We start from the raw sequence: 17,927 nt of genomic DNA on the forward strand, positions 1-17,927 counted from the left end.
TATGCTAATTTAGGCCGGTTTTAATAGTCATCATTTATAAAGTTTGAAAATGTGTCACAGCTGTCGTGGAAGAGAGAATGGGACCAAGGTGCAGCGGGTTGCGTGCTCAACATATTTATTAAATAAAATGAGAACACCACGGAAAAAGAATAAACAAACTAACGACAGGAACAGAGAAGCAGGCTCAAAAAAAGCAGTGCTCTCAAACAACTATCCACCAGTGACAAACAAAACACACACCTATTTATAGGACTCCCAATCAGAGGCAACTAGAAACACCTGCCTCCAATTGAGAGTCCAGCACCCAACCTACACATAGAAAAACTACCCTAGAATATACACATAGAAATACAAACATAGACCAGTGACCAAAAACCCCGTAATACATAAATAAACTACCCTCTGCCACGTCCTGACCAAACTACAATAACAAAATATCCTCTATACTGGTCAGGACGTGACAGTACCCCCCCCCCCCCAAAAGGTGCAGACCCCTGATGCACATTCACAAAACACTGAAAACCCACAAAACAAACAAAAAAATCCCCCTAAACTAAAGGGAGGGAAGGGAGGGTGGCTGCCGTCAACGACGGCACTGTGCTACACCCCCCCCTCCCCAACCCTCCTATATCGGAGGCGGCTCAGGTGCGGGACGTGGACCCCGCTCCACCCTCGGCGTCGCCCACTTAGGCGGCGCCCCTGGCCGCGTCGGAGGACTGGTGGGCGACCCTGACTTCGCCCGGCTGGTGGGCGATTCTTGCTGCGCCCTGACAGGCGGGCCCGCTCTGGCGGCCCCTGACAGGCGGGCCCGCTCTGGCGGCCCCTGACAGGCGGGCCCTCTCTGGCGGCCCCTGACAGGCGGGCCCGCTCTGGCGGCCCCTGACAGGCGGGGCCGCTCTGGCGGCCCCTGACAGGCGGGGCCGCTCTGGCGGCCCCTGACAGGCGGGCGGCTCTGGCGGCCCCTGACTGGCGGGCGGCTCTGGCGGCCCCTGACTGGCGGGCGGCTCTGGCGGCCCCTGACTGGCGGGCGGCTCTGGCGGCCCCTGACTGGCGGGCGGCTCTGGCGGCTCCTGACTGGCGAGGCTGGGCTGACGCACTAGAAGCCTGATGCGTGGGGCTGGTACTGGATGTGCCAGTCTGGGCACACGCACCTCAGGGCTAGTGCGGGGAGCGGGAACAGGCCGAGTCGGACTGGGTTGACGCACTAGAAGCCTGATGCGTGGGGCTGGTACTGGACGTGCCAGCCTGGAGACACGCACCTCAGGGCTAGTGCGTGGAGCGGGAAACACTGGACCGTAGAGGCGTGCTGGCGGTCTCGAGCGCAGGACTGGTATCACCCGTACTGGCTGGATGCCCACTTTCCCCTGGCACATGCGGGGCGCTGGTACTGCGCATACCGGCCTGAAAATACCCGGCCTTGCCACAGCACCCATCACCCCAAAGCACGGGACCTGTCCAGTATGTCTCTGCCCAAAAAGGGTACGGGGAGCTGGCCTGGGGCTCCATCCACGCGCAGCCAAACTACCCTTGTGCCCCCCCCCAAAAATTTTTTTGGGGCTGCCTCTCAGACTCCCTTAACTCCTCCATAGCCCTGGAAATGCTTATCCTTAGTTCTGTCCATGTCTCACGATAGTCCATCCGTTGCTCCCTCCTCCGCTGCTTGGTCCATTTTTGGTGGGTAGTTCTGTCACAGCTGTCGTGGAAGAGAGAATGGGACCAAGGCGCAGCGGGTTGCGTGCTCAACATATTTATTAAATAAAATGAGAACACCACGGAAAAAGAATAAACAAACTAACGACAGGAATAGAGAAGCAGGCTCAACAAAAGCAGTGCTCTCAAACAACTACCCACCAGTGACAAACAAAAAACACACCTATTTATAGGACTCCTAATCAGAGGCAACTAGAAACACCTGCCTCCAATTGAGAGTCCAGCACCCAACCTACACATAGAAAAACTACCCTAGAATATACACATAGAAATACAAACATAGACCAGTGACCAAAAACCCCGTAATACATAAATAAACTACCCTCTGCCACGTCCTGACCAAACTACAATAACAAAATATCCTCTATACTGGTCAGGACGTGACAAAATGTTAAAGTTGTTTTAATGTTTGTAGCGGAAATGGTTAAAGAGCAGTTGCATTTCAATTGTCTACCACTGTGTTCTTAAGTTTGGAATAATACTGTGAAATTGTGAAAATTATGATAATGCCTTTTTAGTGTAAGAGCTGATTGAAAAATAAATTTGTTAATAGACCAATATGAAAGAGCTTTACAAACCTCTCTGTCAATAACAGCTACTTCAGTTTTCCCCTCCTTACTGAGACCACTCCCAGACAGTCCTAGCAAAATTCTAGTTATTTTTGTTACTTTTTGACCATTTTCATTGACAACAATCACAGTAAGGTACTTAATTATTATCCACAAATAATTTGATACTGAGATTTAAAAAAAAAAGCAGCATTAGACTTTTAAAGGATGGAGGAATTACCGTAATTTCCGGACTATAAACCGCTACTTTTTTCCCACGCTTTGAACCTCGCGGCTTAAACAATGACGCGGCTAATATATGGATTTTTCCCGCTTTCAAAAAATTAAATAAATAAAAAAACACACATTCTGTGACATGCTCAGTTTTTTGCCGGCATGAAGCTTTCATTAGACCAATGACATTGCCGAACGGGTTAAGGTCAAACAACTTTTTTGTTTAGGGTTTAGATTAATTCGAGCGCGCTCAAACTTCCCATCATTCTGATTACGGTAGTCATTTTGTCACCCTCATCATGGCAAAGACACGGAGAAATGCATATGATGCAGCTGTCATGACGTTGGCCTGTGGGTAAGGTTTATGACCCCCCCATAAATACCTTTCCCCCATCCCCTCTCTTACTGACCCTACTGAAGGACTGCTGTCCTGTTAAATATAGAGAGTCTGGGAACATCAAACAAATGTGGAAAGGTACCACATATTTGGTTAATAAAACCAGTTGGAAATATGCTTGGGAACGTAATGAGTATGTATGTCAGTTCAGTTGTCATCTGAGACATTATGACTGATGACAGGACGACATAAATTGTATCTGAGAAAGTATACACCCTCTAGTTATCAGAGTCACATGGAATTGTTATGCAATTCAAATGTTTGATATTGAAAATGTTTGTTAGGAGATGAAATGTAATTTTAGCTTCCGAATGAGAGATTTGGGTTTTCATAAGGAAAGTGCCCTGCTCGATCAGTGGCCAACCCTGTGAAGAGACAGGGGTTATAAACGATGAAACACCTCCCTCCCCCTCTCCACTATATAATCCTTTGACGAAAAGATAACCAGGTAGTTCCAGTACGGGAGGGCTGCAGCCTCCACGTTAGAAGGAGACACACATATCAAGGACAGAACTATGCCAACCTCGGCGTGAGCTTTGATGGCAAATGGTATGAACTTTGAGCTTATTCACTACAGAAGTGATACTTCCTAGCCGTTGAGTTAGCAGCTGCCGCTGTAACGTGGGCTAGGAAAGGACGGACGACGGATCCAGTCTAACAGACGGACGAAGATACCACCACGTATCCAATTGACCACCAGAGACATTCTTCCGAGTAACAGGAAGATCTGTTGGCCAACCCGGCCAGCATCTACAACCAATCTACCGAAGCGCAGCTCAGAGTAAATATTTATTGCATTTTCCTTTTCCAAATGGGCGGTAATTTAGAATGCATAAGATAATGTATTTACGATAGCATAGCTGCTGTTTCTCTGTTCCTAAATCTTCCCGCTCTTTCATTCAAGCCCAACCCCCTTTCCTTTGTGTAACCAGCCGTCATATCTGTTCCGTCTACCGGGACGTTTTCTGTATGACGACATTGTATTCTGTGTATTTGTAATTCTGTGTGATTAGTTAGGTATTTAGTAAATAAATAATTAAACCCAATTTTGTATTGCTGATTCAACTTGTTAGCCAGGGTTCGTGAAGATAGCCAAGAACTTACAACTTTCATTATGAGACTGAAAATAAGACAAGGGTTAATATTGACTGCTATCGAGGTAAAATATTACTAAGTATTTTAAGAGTTTATTCGGAAGATAACAGCTCTATAAACGTTCTTCCGTGGTGCCCCGACTTTCTAGTTAATTACATTTACATGATTAGCTTAATCAGGTAATATTAATTACAGAGAAATCATTTTATAAGTTAGCATGTCATATCACTTAATCCGACATAGCCAAAGACACGACACAGCTTTCAAGTTGAAGGCGATTGATCTGGCTGTTGGAAAAGGAAATAGAGCTGCTGCACGGGAGCTTGGTCTGGAGCAATGACTTTCTTGGTAGGCTACTGTTTACTGCTAATTTGTATTTTTTGTTACAAGCCGTGTTTCGTTAAAGCCTGTGTAAATTTGTTTCGATGTACCGGTAGGCACCTGCGGCTTATAGACATGTGCGGCTTATTTATGTTCAAAACAATATTTTTTTTTAAATTCAGTGGGTGCGGCTTATATTCAGGTGCGCTCAATAGTCCGGAAATTAAGGTAAATAATCGATGAATGTGTGAAGTGTTTCCATCATCCTAAAATTGGTTTTGGTGTTTCTTGCTTGAATGGTTAGAAAGCAGTGTCGCTGTGACTATCTACCTCTCATAGAAACAACTGACTGTAATGTAATTATGCACATTTTAAATGATTATAGGTCAAAAAGTATATACAGTATCAAAACGTAGTATGCAAACAATCTAAGTTGGGTCAGTCTGCACATTTCAATGTTGGTTTGGAGTTGATAGCGGTTCAAGAGTAGTAGCGTCTCCATTTTTATGATTGAAGTCTATGGCCCCTTGATTGTCATTCAAATGCATTGGGGTTGATTTTAAATGTTGATGTAGTTAAATTATATATGGTCATTTCCATATATAATTTCCATTGGGTGTCAAATGAAAGCTAAGAGTCTATATTTTTGGGGGAAATGAAGGCATTTCTATCTTAAAAATTAGGCATAAGTAAGGCCTTGATTTCTGGTCAGACAGATGGAAAAGGAGTCTTAGAAAATATCTACCAGAAATAGTCTTAAAAGGTATTAGAAATATATCAAAACACAGTAATGTTGAAGTAAAGACCCCTGACAACTAATATCAACACGTTTAGTTAGAGAAATTATTTGCCTTTAAGTTTAAGAAACATTGCTTTGTGCCTTGTAATTCTGTTACCAAAACCCTACATATCTATAAGATTTTTTATTTTCTCTCCCTCATGATTTCACAGAAATAACAAGTAAAGGTAGACCTACCAATTAGTAAATAGTGTTTTTACTGTTTGTTACCAAATCGGTCAGTCCACAGATGTCGATTTTTGGTCCAGTCCAGAACGGCATTGATTTGGCCCAAACATAGACATCCATGATCGGTGACCTGTTAATTGAAATGCATTCCAGGTGACTATCTCATGATGCTGGTTGAGAGAATGCCAAGAGTGTGCAAAGTTGTCATCAAGGCAAAGGGTGGCTACTTTGAAGAATCTCAAATATAAAATATATTTGGATTTGTTTAACACTTTTTTGGTTTCTACATGATTCCATATGTGTTATTTCATAGTTTTGATGTCTTCACTATTATTCTACAATGTAGAAATAATAAAAATAAAGAAAAACCTTTGAATGAGTAGGTGTCCAAACTCTTGACTGGTACTGTATATATACAATCAACAAGATAAAAGCTAGACAATCAGGTCCTCATTGATTTTTTAAATAATATTTGAGCATAAGAAAACAGCATTAGCCATGTCAAAATACTTAGAATTGTAGGAAATTAGCTTAAAAGACTGCAATTTTTTCCCTCATCATGGTAAAATGCATAGAATTGCAGGACTTTGGCTTTAAAACCGCAAAATGTTATTTCAGCTCCATTACAGGATATGTGGAATTGCAGGAGATTAGCTTTGAAATTGCAACATTTTCTCTCCACTGCAAGGATGATATTGTTTACTTATTTTTTGGTCTGCGTATGTTTCTTCACCACTCAACACCTATGGTGGGTCGCTACTCTTAAAGACACTTCGATTGGTGGGTCACAAAGCAAAAACGTTTGGGAACCCCTGCAGTAGAGTACAGTACAGCAAAGACAAGTAAAGTTGAGTATAGTTCCATACAGTAGACCTACAGTCGAGTAAAGTTCAGTATAGTACAGTAGAGAACACTAGAGTACAGTATAATATATTGTACTATACTCTACTGAACTATACTTGAACTCTACTGTGATGTGCTGTATTGTACTCTACTGTACTGTGATGTCCAAACTTGTGAAACATAGACGTCTATAATTGGTTCAGATTTGGTCTGGTCCAGACCAACCAAATGTGGTCTTGTTAAGGGCAGAGCTCATTAGAATAATAGCCAGTGTGTAGAATAATACCCATATGATATTGCATATTTCTACCTTTGTGTTCCTATTCAGGATACATCATTTGGCATGTCTATGTAGTACAGATCAGGGACCCATGATGTAATTCTGTTACCAGGTGTAAATCCCCTTCTTACTGGAGTTCAATAATCAAAGAATTTTTTTGAAACTCAAGATGTCATGTTATAGCTGACACCCCATTTTTTTCTGCAAACATCTTTGAATCTCAATCCAGAGCAGATATTTATCATAATTATTTATCAAAAATAATTTCTCAAGCGCGCTAAGTCGGGGCTGTCTGCACATTTTAAAGTTGGTTTCATATTAATAGCTTACGCGGTTTAAGCGTTAGAGCTAACCGAAGAAATCAAATAAGAGTAAGAGTTTTAGAGAGGTCTTACTTTCACCAAGCACAGCTAATGAGTGTTTCTGTAAGACAATGAAAGCAGTCTGCTAGGTCAGATACAGCCTAACCTAACGTAGCAGGCGTAAACAAAACGCCTGAAAAAAGATCCCCTACATACTGGTCTTGACGAGAAGAAAGAAGAAAAGAAACAGAGGGCCTGGTCCATAGTGGAGGCAATAGAGTGTTAATGTAGATCCTAGATCTGTTGCTATATAGGCTGCTTCTACGCCGAGCCCCATAGTAGTGCTGAGAGCCAGTCCAGCAGGTGAGTTGAGTCCTGTAGTAGGTCCTGTAGACCTAAGGTCAGTTTACACTGGGAGAGGACCACAGCTAGCATCACAGCTCCAGCGGACAGCGTGATCAGCAAGGGGGACAGAAGGACCAAGGGCCTGGGGGGTTCTGGCTCCAGCCTGGAATAGAATGAATACATACAAAATAGGAGATGATATTCTATTGATTCCCAAGGGGAAATGAATCTGCCCGTCTACCCTTTGGGCTACCTACCTGGTTCTGAAGGGCTGGGCTACGCGCTCCCACTGAGTGAGGATGGCCTGTCGGGCCCCGTCCCACTTTCCTGGCCCTCTTAGGCGGTACTGGTAAGGGGTGCAGGGCCCCAGCAGTACACGCAGCCCCACACTAGGCTCCCTCAGCAGCAGCCCTAGGATGTTGGGACGAACCCCCACCTGCTCAGCCAGGGAGTCCAGGTATGGTATATAATCCACATGGAGAGCTGCCTGTCTGGGACACAGGCAACTGAGAGAGAGAGAAGGGGAGAGGATGGAGGAGAGGGAGAAAGAGAGAGAAATTGGGAGGAGAGAGAAGTTGTTCGTGACCTCTAGGCCTTAATTTCACTTTGAACAGCCTAGGCCCTAGATTTGGGAACTGACAAGTCTGCAGTTCACAGGCAAGGTAATCACTCATGACAAAGCAAGGCAAATGGCCACTGGTATTGAGGCAGCTCTTCTTCGTGTTGTTTACCTCTTCATGTTCCGCTTCGTCTCCGTCTCGATTTTGGACAGCATCGTTTTCCGTGGTGGGAGCTGGGTCAACCCTTCAACAAACAGGTTTGTGACAGGTTTGTGTCATTCCAATATGTGTGTGTGTTTAAACCTAATCTCTTGTGGACAGACTATGTAAGATAAATGGTATTGTAGTTTGTGAGATTTTAGGGTTTGGGTTGCCAAGATTAGTTTAGACCAGGTGTGCGTGTACCTGCGATGACCCTCGTGACCCAGCGGGCCTGCATCTCCACTGCAGGAAAGATGGGTCCTTTAGTCTGGAACAGACCCATGATGGCCAGCGTGGGGCGCTCGAGAGCTGGAGGGAACACCCGTCTCGAATAAAAGAAAACAACCCCTTTTACCTAAAGCAACATCAAGTTAATTATACAGTATGACACCATTTCCCCTCTGGCATCTATTAAGCGTTGATCTATCTTCTGTATCTTAAAGGGGCAAATCCTAACATCCACTTAGGGATGGTTAGAGATTTACTGGGAGGGGAGGGAGGGGATAGGTAGGCTGGTCCAACTCGAAGTGTCATTCAAAAAATGCGCCCCCCTCCCCAACGTAAAAACTATATTCATGTGACCCTCCCCTTGTACTGTAAAATAAATTGCACACCCTCCCTCCCCCCTCATGCTCATTAAGCTCACCGCTAGTTCATACAGGGAACCCGGGTATAGGCTTCAGCGGTGCATCAGCTGACATTGCACCAATCATATTTTACAAACACTTCCTACCTTAATATGGCGGTCAATTTAGCTGATCAGTTTTACTCACTCATTCTCTGCTACCTCTACTGTTGTTTGATGGTATGCAGTTGCATTTTCTTGCACCCAGCCACCACCCCAGCCTCTACCTGTTTGGTTCTGTGTTTCCTTCCTGCAGGGAGATTTGTACAGCGTAGCTTGCTCACTGCCTGAAATTATTATTAACTTAACATGATGCATACTCTGGCGGTGAGCTATCCCGAAGGAGCAGAGCCTAACGCCAAAACTAACCATTTATTAGAAAAAGATTGCAATATGTTAAACGAATACGTGGCGTTTCCTGTCTGAAATAGAATTAACTCAAAATTATGTTTACGACCACAAAATAACAAACCCTGTGTTTCTAAACGTGGATATCTACTTTGCCACTTCAGCATGATTTCGTGGCCCAGTCGATGCCACGAAGGGCTACGGGCCAGAAGATTGAGGGCTTGCCGACCAACGCGGGACATGCAAACTCTCCCTGCCTTTTTCAGTACACTATAGTCAGAGCTGGCTGCAGACAATGATCAGCTAGGTAGAAATCAGATTTGCAACATTTTGATGCTATATTTATAATTATATAAAATATATGCAACGAATAGAATACTATGTCAATCTCTACAAACAGAAAATAGGCCTACATCCCTCCCTACCTTGCAGGCCTACCCAGTATCAAAGGCTTGGCTTGACAATCTCTGAATGTCATCACACTTTTTGGTGTTTTCTAACAGATGTCTCTTTCCATTCATCAAATGGCCGCTGCACAGTTTGGATGCTGGAATTATATTTTTGGACGAATGTGTTCAGGTACAAGAGCCTTTTGAAGTAGCCTAATCAGATACAAAAAAATGTCACTGGTTGTGTTTGACACACATAAAAAGTAATACATTTTAAAAGTTAAATGACAAATATTTAGGCCATATTGAAGCGTTAGGTTCTGGGGGCGCAAGGAATAGCCGTTCGGATCGGAGGAGGCAGAGAATAACTGGGCCTGCTGGGGACACGTGGCCACATTATTATAGGACAACTTGGGAGAATGATGATCCACAACAGACAGCACATCTCAGGATCAGAACTTAAAATACAGCCAGACTTACCTGCTACTGTGCCTTTATACACCTTATCAACTGTTGAGTAAATAAAAACAATTAGGGGGTGCTTATATAGTCCCGTTTCACTCTACACTGAGTGTACAAAACATTAGGAACACCTGCTCTTTCCATGACAGACTGACCAGGTGAATCCAGGTGAAAGCTATGATCCCGTATTGATGTCACCTGATAAATCCACTTCAATCAGTGTAGATGAAGGGGAGGAGACAGGTTAAAGAAGGACTTTTAAGCTTTGAGACATGGATTGTGTATGTGTGCCATTCAAACGGTGAATTGGCAAGACAAAAGATTTAAGTGCCTTTTAACGGGGTATGGTAGTAGGTGCCTGGTATGGTAGTAGGTGCCTGGCGCACCGGTTTGAGTGTGTCAAGAACTGCAAATCTGCTGGGTTTTTCACGCTCAACAGTTTCCAGTGTGTATCAAGAATGGTCCACCACCCAAACCGGTGCATATCACACTCCCCCTGAGCCACCATTGGAGTGTCCACAACTGATCCTGTCGTCTCCGCTTATATTGAAAATTGGTTCAGCTTGAAATTATTTTATTTGTGGTATGACGCTAGTTAGCCTATTGAAGATCAGAGGGGTATCCTACGAAGCTGGTTTGAAGAGGTAACTTTGGTCAACTCAGAGTTAACTCAGGATAACCGGTCATACGAAAGTGGCTCACATTTTAGGCAGGTCAATTTCTATGGCAACAAATCCTTCAGAATAAACCTGCTCCGGGGCAGGCTAACTCACGGCTAACTCCACTTACCCTGAATGAAATGACTAAGCCGCGAGTTGAAGACCAATGAAATCAGATTCCCTCCCTTTTGCAAAGGTTGTCATCATCCCCTTCATTTGAAGAAGACGACTGATTCAATATTTTAATAATGACATTTTTATGCGTGTGCAATTATTTTAAATTGTAAAATATATCACATTACGCATTTAGTAAATACAGAATACACTTTGAATTGTTACATTGTGTGAAGTTTTCATGCACACACACACACTCCAATAAAGCAGTTTTTTTACAATTAAATGTTGCTAAAAGTAATTAGGAAGGAAGTGGAGGGCACTCATCCAGCAAGTCGAGGTGCAACCCCAAAACATGTTGTAGCTTTAAGGAACGGGTCATAATATTTTGTTGCTTAATCCGTTCAAACACTAGAGCCAAATTAATATAAAGAAAGAATTATCAACATGCCACATAGGTGCTAGAAACCGCTAAAAACGACTAAAAACCACACTATAGACAACTACACTAGTGCTTGTCATTTTGGCACTGAAAGTTAGATTTTGGCGGGGATTTATTTGCAGATATTTTATTAAGGGTCAGAATTGATCAAAGGGCCAGTCTAAATTAAACTGGTTACTACTCTGGCGCAGAAACTAGAAAATGCATATTATTAGTAGATTTGGATAGAAAATACTCTGAAGTTTCTAAAACTGTTTGAATGGTGTCTGTGAGTATAACAGAACTCATATGGCAGGCAAAAACCTGATAAAAATCCAACCAGGAAGTGGAAAGTCTGAGAATTGTAGTTCTTCTTTTGAATCTCTATCGAAACTACAGTGTCTGTGGGGTCACGTTGCACTTCCTAAGGCTTCCATTGGCTGTCAACAGCCTTCAGAAAGTTCTTTCAGCATTCTCCTGTCACTGGGCAGAGAATAGTAGCTCAGTCAATCAGTGGATTGCCTGGGGACAAAGGGATTGGATATGCGCGATCCCGCAAGTGCGCCGTTCCTTCTTTTTCATCTTGAATGAATATGCTATTGTCCGGTTGGAAAATTATCGCATTTTTACGTTAAAAATACCATAAAGATTGATTTTAAACAACGTTTGACATGCTTCTAAGAACGGTAATGGAACATTTAGACTTTTCGTCTCTGGTACTGCGCTCGCACGTATTGCCTTTGGATAGTGCTCTGTACGCACGAACAAAACGGAGGTATTTGGACATAAATATGGATTATTTCGAACAAAAACAACATTTCTTGTGAAAGTAGCAGTCCTGGGAGTGCATTCTGACAAAGATCAGCAAAGGTAAGAGAATATTTATAATACTAATTCTGAGTTTAAGTGACCCCGAACTTGGCGGGTGTCTGTATAGCTTGCTGTGATGGCGAGCTATGTACTCAGAATATTGAAAAATGTGCTTTCTCCGTAAAGCTATTTTAAAATCTGACACAGCGGTTGCATCCAGGAGTAGTCTATCTATAATTCTTTAAATAATTGTTATATATTTTGTCAACGTTTATGATGAGTATTTTTGTAAATTGATGTGCACATTCACCGGACGTTTTGGTGGGAATACATTTTCTGAACATCACGCGCCAATGTAAAATGCTGTTTTTGGATATAAATATGAACTTTATCGAACAAAACATACATGTATTGTGTAACATAATGTCCTAGGAGTGTCATCTGATGAAGATCGTCAAAGGTTAGTGCTTCATTTAGCTGTGTTTTGTTTTTTTGTGACACATGTCCTTGCTTGGAAAATGGCTGTGTGGTTGTTATTTTTTTTCTATGTACTCTCCTAACATAATCTAATGTTTTGCTTTCACTGTAAAGCCTTTTTGAAATCGGACAATGTGGTTACATTAAGGAGAAGTGTATCTTTAAAATGGTGTAAAATAGTTGTATGTTTGAGAAATTGAAATTATGATATTTTTGCTATTTTTTATTTCGCGCCATGCTATTTCACTGGCTGTTGAATAGTGTGGGACGGTCACGTCCCACCTTGCCCAGAGAGGTTAATGAACGAACCAATCCTGGCACGCAGGCCGCCAGTTGAATAGCCTGGGCATAAGGGAAGTACTAAAACACCTTGATATAGGGGAGGAGCATGCAAGCAGATGAGGAAATTTGGCTAGGATGGAAGACATTATATAGTAAAACCTGCAGAAGGGTGAATGCATTACCCTCCCCTGTGCCCGATTTAAAAAAAAACAACACACAACCCTCCCAAAAAAGTTTGACAACCCTACCCTATGTTGGACCAACCCCCCCTCCCCCACCCCTAAAGTCGAAATGTAACTTGCTCTATTGACATCAATACATGACTGAGTGAAAATTTGACTTAAGTGGAAGTAAGGATTTGACTACCTGTCCAAGCCAGTATTATAAAAGGTACCTGTACAGGTTGAGATCCCCCACAGATCCTGAACATAGTGACGGGGGCAGGAAGGAGAAGGTGCCATTGTATCCAGTACAGAAGACCACTGCATCGATGTCCTCCTCCGTGGTTCCATCCTGGAACAGCAGTCCGGACCCCTGGAACCCTCTCAGGTCTGGCTTCAGCACTACTGCCCCCTGCAGGATACGGCCTGGAAGGTCATCGTTGATCAGCGGCTTCTGCTCTAGCAGCCTGGGAGGACAGAGAGAGAAATGAGTGATCTCTTTTTTTGGCTTCTTTTTTTTATATTTTCAAATGTTGCCATAGTGCAAACTCTCAAATCCGATCTGATATTTGTCACACCTATGTTTTGGGCTGTAATAGGGTGCTGGTCACCTGTTTGCAGGCTGTAATAGGGTGCTGGTCACCTGTGTGTTGGCTGTAATAGGGTGCAGGTCACCTATGTTTCGGGCTGTAATAGGGTGCTGGTCACCTGTGTGTTGGCTGTAATAGGGTGCTGGTCACCTGTGTGCAGGCTGTAATAGGGTGCTGGTCACCTGTATGTTGGCTGTAATAGGGTGCTGGTCACCTGTGTGTTGGCTGTAATAGGGTGCTGGTCACCTGATTGCAGGCTGTAATAGGGTGCTGGTCACCTGTGTGTTGGCTGTAATAGGGTGCTGGTCACCTATGTTTCGGGCTGTAATAGGGTGCTGGTCACCTGTGTGTTGGCTGTAATAGGGTGCTGGTCACCTATGTTTCGGGCTGTAATAGGGTGCTGGTCACCTGTGTGTTGGCTGTAATAGGGTGCTGGTCACCTATGTTTCGGGCTGTAATAGGGTGCTGGTCACCTGTGTGCTGGCTGTAATAGGGTGCTGGTCACCTGTGTGCAGGCTGTAATAGGGTGCTGGTCACCTGTGTGTTGGCTGTAATAGGGTGCTGGTCACCTGTGTGTTGGCTGTAATAGGGTGCTGGTCACCTGATTGCAGGCTGTAATAGGGTGCTGGTCACCTGTGTGCAGGCTGTAATAGGGTGCTGGTCACCTATGTTTCGGGCTGTAATAGGGTGCTGGTCACCTGCGTGTTGGCTGTAATAGGGTGCTGGTCACCTGCGTGTTGGCTGTAATAGGGTGCTGGTCACCTATGTTTCGGTCTGTAGTAGGGTGCTGGTCACCTGTGTGTTGGCTGTAATAGGGTGCTGGTCACCTATGTTTCGGGCTGTAGTAGGGTGCTGGTCACCTGTGTGTTGGCTGTAATAGGGTGCTGGTCACCTGTGTTTCGAGCTGTAATAGGGTGCTGGTCACCTGTGTGTTGGCTGTAATAGGGTGCTGATCACCTGTGTGTTGGCTGTAATAGGGTGCTGGTCACCTGTGTGCAGGCTGTAATAGGGTGCTGGTCACCCGTGTGCAGGCTGTAATAGGGTGCTGGTCACCCGTGTGTTGGCTGTAATAGGGTGCTGGTCACCCGTGTGTTGGCTCTAATAGGGTGCTTGTCACCCGTGTGTTGGCTCTAATAGGGTGCTTGTCACCCGTGTGTTGGCTCTAATAGGGTGCTTGTCACCCGTGTGTTGGCTCTAATAGGGTGCTGGTCACCCGTGTGTTGGCTCTAATAGGGTGCTGGTCACCCGTGTGTTGGCTCTAATAGGGTGCTGGTCACCCGTGTGTTGGCTCTAATAGGGTGCTGGTCACCCGTGTGTTGGCTCTAATAGGGTGCTGGTCACCCGTGTGTTGGCTCTAATAGGGTGCTGGTCACCTGTGTGTTGGCTCTAATAGGGTGCTGGTCACCCGTGTGTTGGCTCTAATAGGGTGCTTGGTCACCCGTGTGTTGGCTCTAATAGGGTGCTGGTCACCTGTGTGTTGGCTGTAATAGAGTGCTGGTCACCTGTGTGTTGGCTGTAATAGGGTGCTGGTCACCTGTGTGTTGGCTGTAATAGGGTGCTGGTCACCTATGTTTCGTGCTGTAATAGGGTGCTGGTCACCTATGTTTCGGGCTGTAATAGGGTGCTGGTCACCTGCGTGTTGGCTGTAATAGGGTGCTGGCCACCTATGTTTCGTGCTGTAATAGGGTGCTGGTCACCTATGTTTCGGGCTGTAATAGGGTGCTGGTCACCTGTGTGCAGGCTGTAATAGGGTGCTGATCACCTGTGTGTTGGCTGTAATAGGGTGCTGGTCACCTGTGTGCAGGCTGTAATAGGGTGCTGGTCACCTGTGTGTTGGCTGTAATAGGGTGCTGGTCACCTGTGTGTTGGCTGTAGGCCGTAGAGGCGGTGGTCGTATCGGTGATTAAGGCTTCTCTCTGCAGCCCAGTTGACCAGCGCTCTGGGCAGCAGGGAGGTCAGCAGGACGGTGAGCCGTGAGATGGCCGTCATGTCCAGTGGGAGACCGCTACTGGACATACGAGCTAACACCCACGCCCCCTTACGGGTACTCAGGAAGGTCTGGGATGTAAGAGAGAAAGGGAAAAGGGAGAACAGAGAAGTAGAGAGACAGCCATGAATGGCCAAACTCTCTTTACAGTATGAGAACCACTGGGTTTGAACCTGGGTCGCTTTTGTACCTCAAGAAAGTATTAGCTTAAATATGTCCTCCTGTGACAGGTGAGCCCCACCTTCTCTGCAGCCCGGCTGATCTCCACAGCGATATCTCCTCCAGAGTTCCCAATCCCCACTACCACTACCCTCTTCCCCCGAAACGCATCAGCATCCTTATACTCCCAGCTGTGTAGGCAGCGGCCAGGGAACGACTCATGGCCTGCATGGGAAAGAACACTCAGGTGGTTGAAGAGGTATTGTACCTGTTGGCTACACACATCCAAAACACTTCACAGATGTAAACATAGGCCACAGGCTTGTCGAGGACCTTATGGTCAAAACATTGAAACATCTATGGGTGTATCAAAACTGTATATAGAGTATAGTGTGTAGATTGTGTTTAGATAGTGTATAGTGTTTAGATGCTTTAAACTGACCTGGGAACTGGTCTAGCGGTGAGACAGGCTGAGTGTAGTGTCCTGAACACACCAGGACCCCGTCAAAGACGTGTCTCTGCTCCTGTCCCTCCCCGTTCTCTGTCACCACCTCCCACTGGCCTGAACGACTGAAGTCTGGCCTCTGTCTCACGGTCAGCACGCTGGTCTGAAACACACACAGTAACAGATCACAGAAAGTCATGTAGAGGCTAAATGACTGGGAGAGGTCCATCAAGGGGAGGAGAAGAGAGAGGGGGAGAGAGAAAAGGAGAAAGAGAGTGGAGACCTGGAAGGTGATGTGTCGGAGGAGGTCAAAGTGTTGAGCGTAAAGCCTGAAGTACTGCAGCAGCTGGGAGTGCAGCATGTAGTTGGGGTAGTCAGCTGGCATAGGGAAGTCACTGAAACACATCATCTCCTTGGAGGTGTTCACCACCAGAGAGCGGTAGATACTAGTGCGGCCCAGCTCAGGGGTTTCCTGTGGACACACAAATTACATTATTTTCTATTAAAAGGGCCTTTTCCCCCCCTCGAATAGGGCTCTGAGTAAGGTGCCATTTCGGATGCACCCAAGAACACTGTTGGTGATGCAGTTACGAGGGGTGCATCGCTATAGTCCAAAGTGGGTTCCTTTCCTCATATCCTCACCTTGAACCTCCACAACCCCCCGATGTCATCACTGCTCTCGAAGCAGGTGGGCTCCAGACCCTCATCCAGACAGCTCTTGATGCTGGTCAGACCTGAGGGACCCGCCCCGATCACTGCCACACGTTGGGACATACTACCTGTGTGTCGGTCTGTCTTTCTGCAGAGGACTGGAGACACAATAGCAGGCTGATGTGACAGACGCTCTAATTCAGTTTCCACTGACTAAGCCTGTTGAGAAACCATTGCATCACCCCATAGATCCCCGTTATCTTTCCTCCGTCTGCAGTGACAGGTTAAACCAACAAATGTCCAACTCACTCTACCAACAATCACTACTGAGCATTTTTTGATAATTTCATAAACCTGAATAAGAATGCAAACTCATCAAAATAAGTTGACTCTCAACCAGCGACTGTACTCACCTGATCCATAGACTTTACTCCCTCTCAGCTGGAGTAGTTCTGACTGGAACTGTGTCAAATGCAGGTCATTGTTTGGTGCGCTGTGTCATTTCCCCCAGGTTAGATGAATGTAGACATTCTTGGAATCTGTAGTCAGACACACATCTGGTCCCCAGGCAAAGATTTCCAGATGGATTCTTGGAATAACTGGATCTGTAGTCTGTAGTTAAACAGTATTTTAGGTCAAACGTTCTGATTTTCCCTGAGCTGACATCCCTGTCCTGCACACATAGACTCTGACCAGCATATTAGCAGAGTAATGTTCACAAATCGGGAAGTGAACCACAAGCAGGGTAGGGAGTGCCCTATAGGTTAACCCTTTACTTGACACACTTACATAAAACCTGAGAGTTGTTACTAGCCCACACTGCTCAATTTAATCTACCTGAGATTCATTAACATAAACTCATCTCACCATCCACAATGTTGCCTTTAACGTGTTTTGACAGAATCCCCTAGAAGTGGTGGACATGTAAGATAAAGTGGTGACAGCAGGGAGTTATAATTTATTTATTCATGTTTCTTTCCACACAGAAACATTGGGAAGATCTTTATGGGATTAAAAATGAGGTGAAGCAGCATTGAATACATGCTTCTTAGTTACTTTGGCAACTAAGAAAATATTTTCTAAACATCCCGCTTTGGGCTGGATGTGTCAATGTGTAGTTCATACATGCATAATCTATGAGAATTGCTGTTTTACATCAATTAGTCACAAAAATCCTACTTTGAAAGTGACTGTTTTCGTGAAGCTGTGCTGCACCATTTTCCATACATTTCCCCTAGGTCAACGCCCTAGCAATTTGAGTTCTAGCCTCGCATTTGAGTGACAGCTAGCGAGAGGCCACCCCAGCATATCCAAAGAGGTTGCAGAGCGGGCCCAACGGCTCAGTGGACGCAGAGAGAGAGAGAGAAAGAGAGAGAGAGAGAGCAATGACATGGTGCACATACAGTGGGGGGAAAAAGTATTTGATCCCCTGCTGATTTTGTACGTTTGCCCACTGACAAAGAAATGATCAGTCTAAAATTTTAATGGTAGGTTAATTTGAACAGTGAGAGACAGAATAACAACAAAAATATCCAGAAAAACGC

The 17,927-nt window shown here is 44.9% G+C and overlaps 1 protein-coding gene across 1 annotated transcript; it reads right to left on the minus strand.

Annotated features, from left to right (window-relative positions):
* Nucleotides 1-98: 98 nt before the first annotated feature.
* On the minus strand, nt 99-17,118 carry LOC106584276 (flavin-containing monooxygenase 5-like). Its single transcript, XM_014169341.3, has 11 exons — nt 16,797-17,118; nt 16,375-16,541; nt 16,016-16,204; nt 15,730-15,895; nt 15,370-15,512; nt 15,000-15,199; nt 12,785-13,018; nt 8,008-8,129; nt 7,774-7,846; nt 7,300-7,548; nt 99-7,205 (listed from the first exon to the last, which is right to left on the minus strand). Exons 2-11 carry the CDS (start codon nt 16,504-16,506, stop codon nt 7,019-7,021), a joined length of 1,695 nt encoding a protein of 564 aa, XP_014024816.3. The 5' UTR covers nt 16,507-16,541; nt 16,797-17,118; the 3' UTR covers nt 99-7,018.
* Between the last annotated feature and the right edge of the window lie 809 nt (nt 17,119-17,927).

This window comes from Salmo salar, chromosome 23 (assembly GCF_965601325.2).
Source record: "Salmo salar chromosome 23, fSalSal1, whole genome shotgun sequence".
NCBI lineage: Eukaryota > Metazoa > Chordata > Actinopteri > Salmoniformes > Salmonidae > Salmo > Salmo salar.

Excerpts from the sequence above, each read along its gene's own strand:
- LOC106584276 (XM_014169341.3), bottom strand. The coding sequence starts at position 16,506 with ATGTCCCAACGTGTGGCAGTGATCGGGGCGGGTCCCTCAGGTCTGACC. Across the intron at positions 15,513-15,729 it reads ACCGCTAGACCAGTTCCCAG|GCCATGAGTCGTTCCCTGGC; the intron begins GTCAGTTTAAAG and ends TTTCCCATGCAG. Across the intron at positions 7,549-7,773 it reads ACGAAGCGGAACATGAAGAG|TTGCCTGTGTCCCAGACAGG; the intron begins GTAAACAACACG and ends TCTCTCTCTCAG.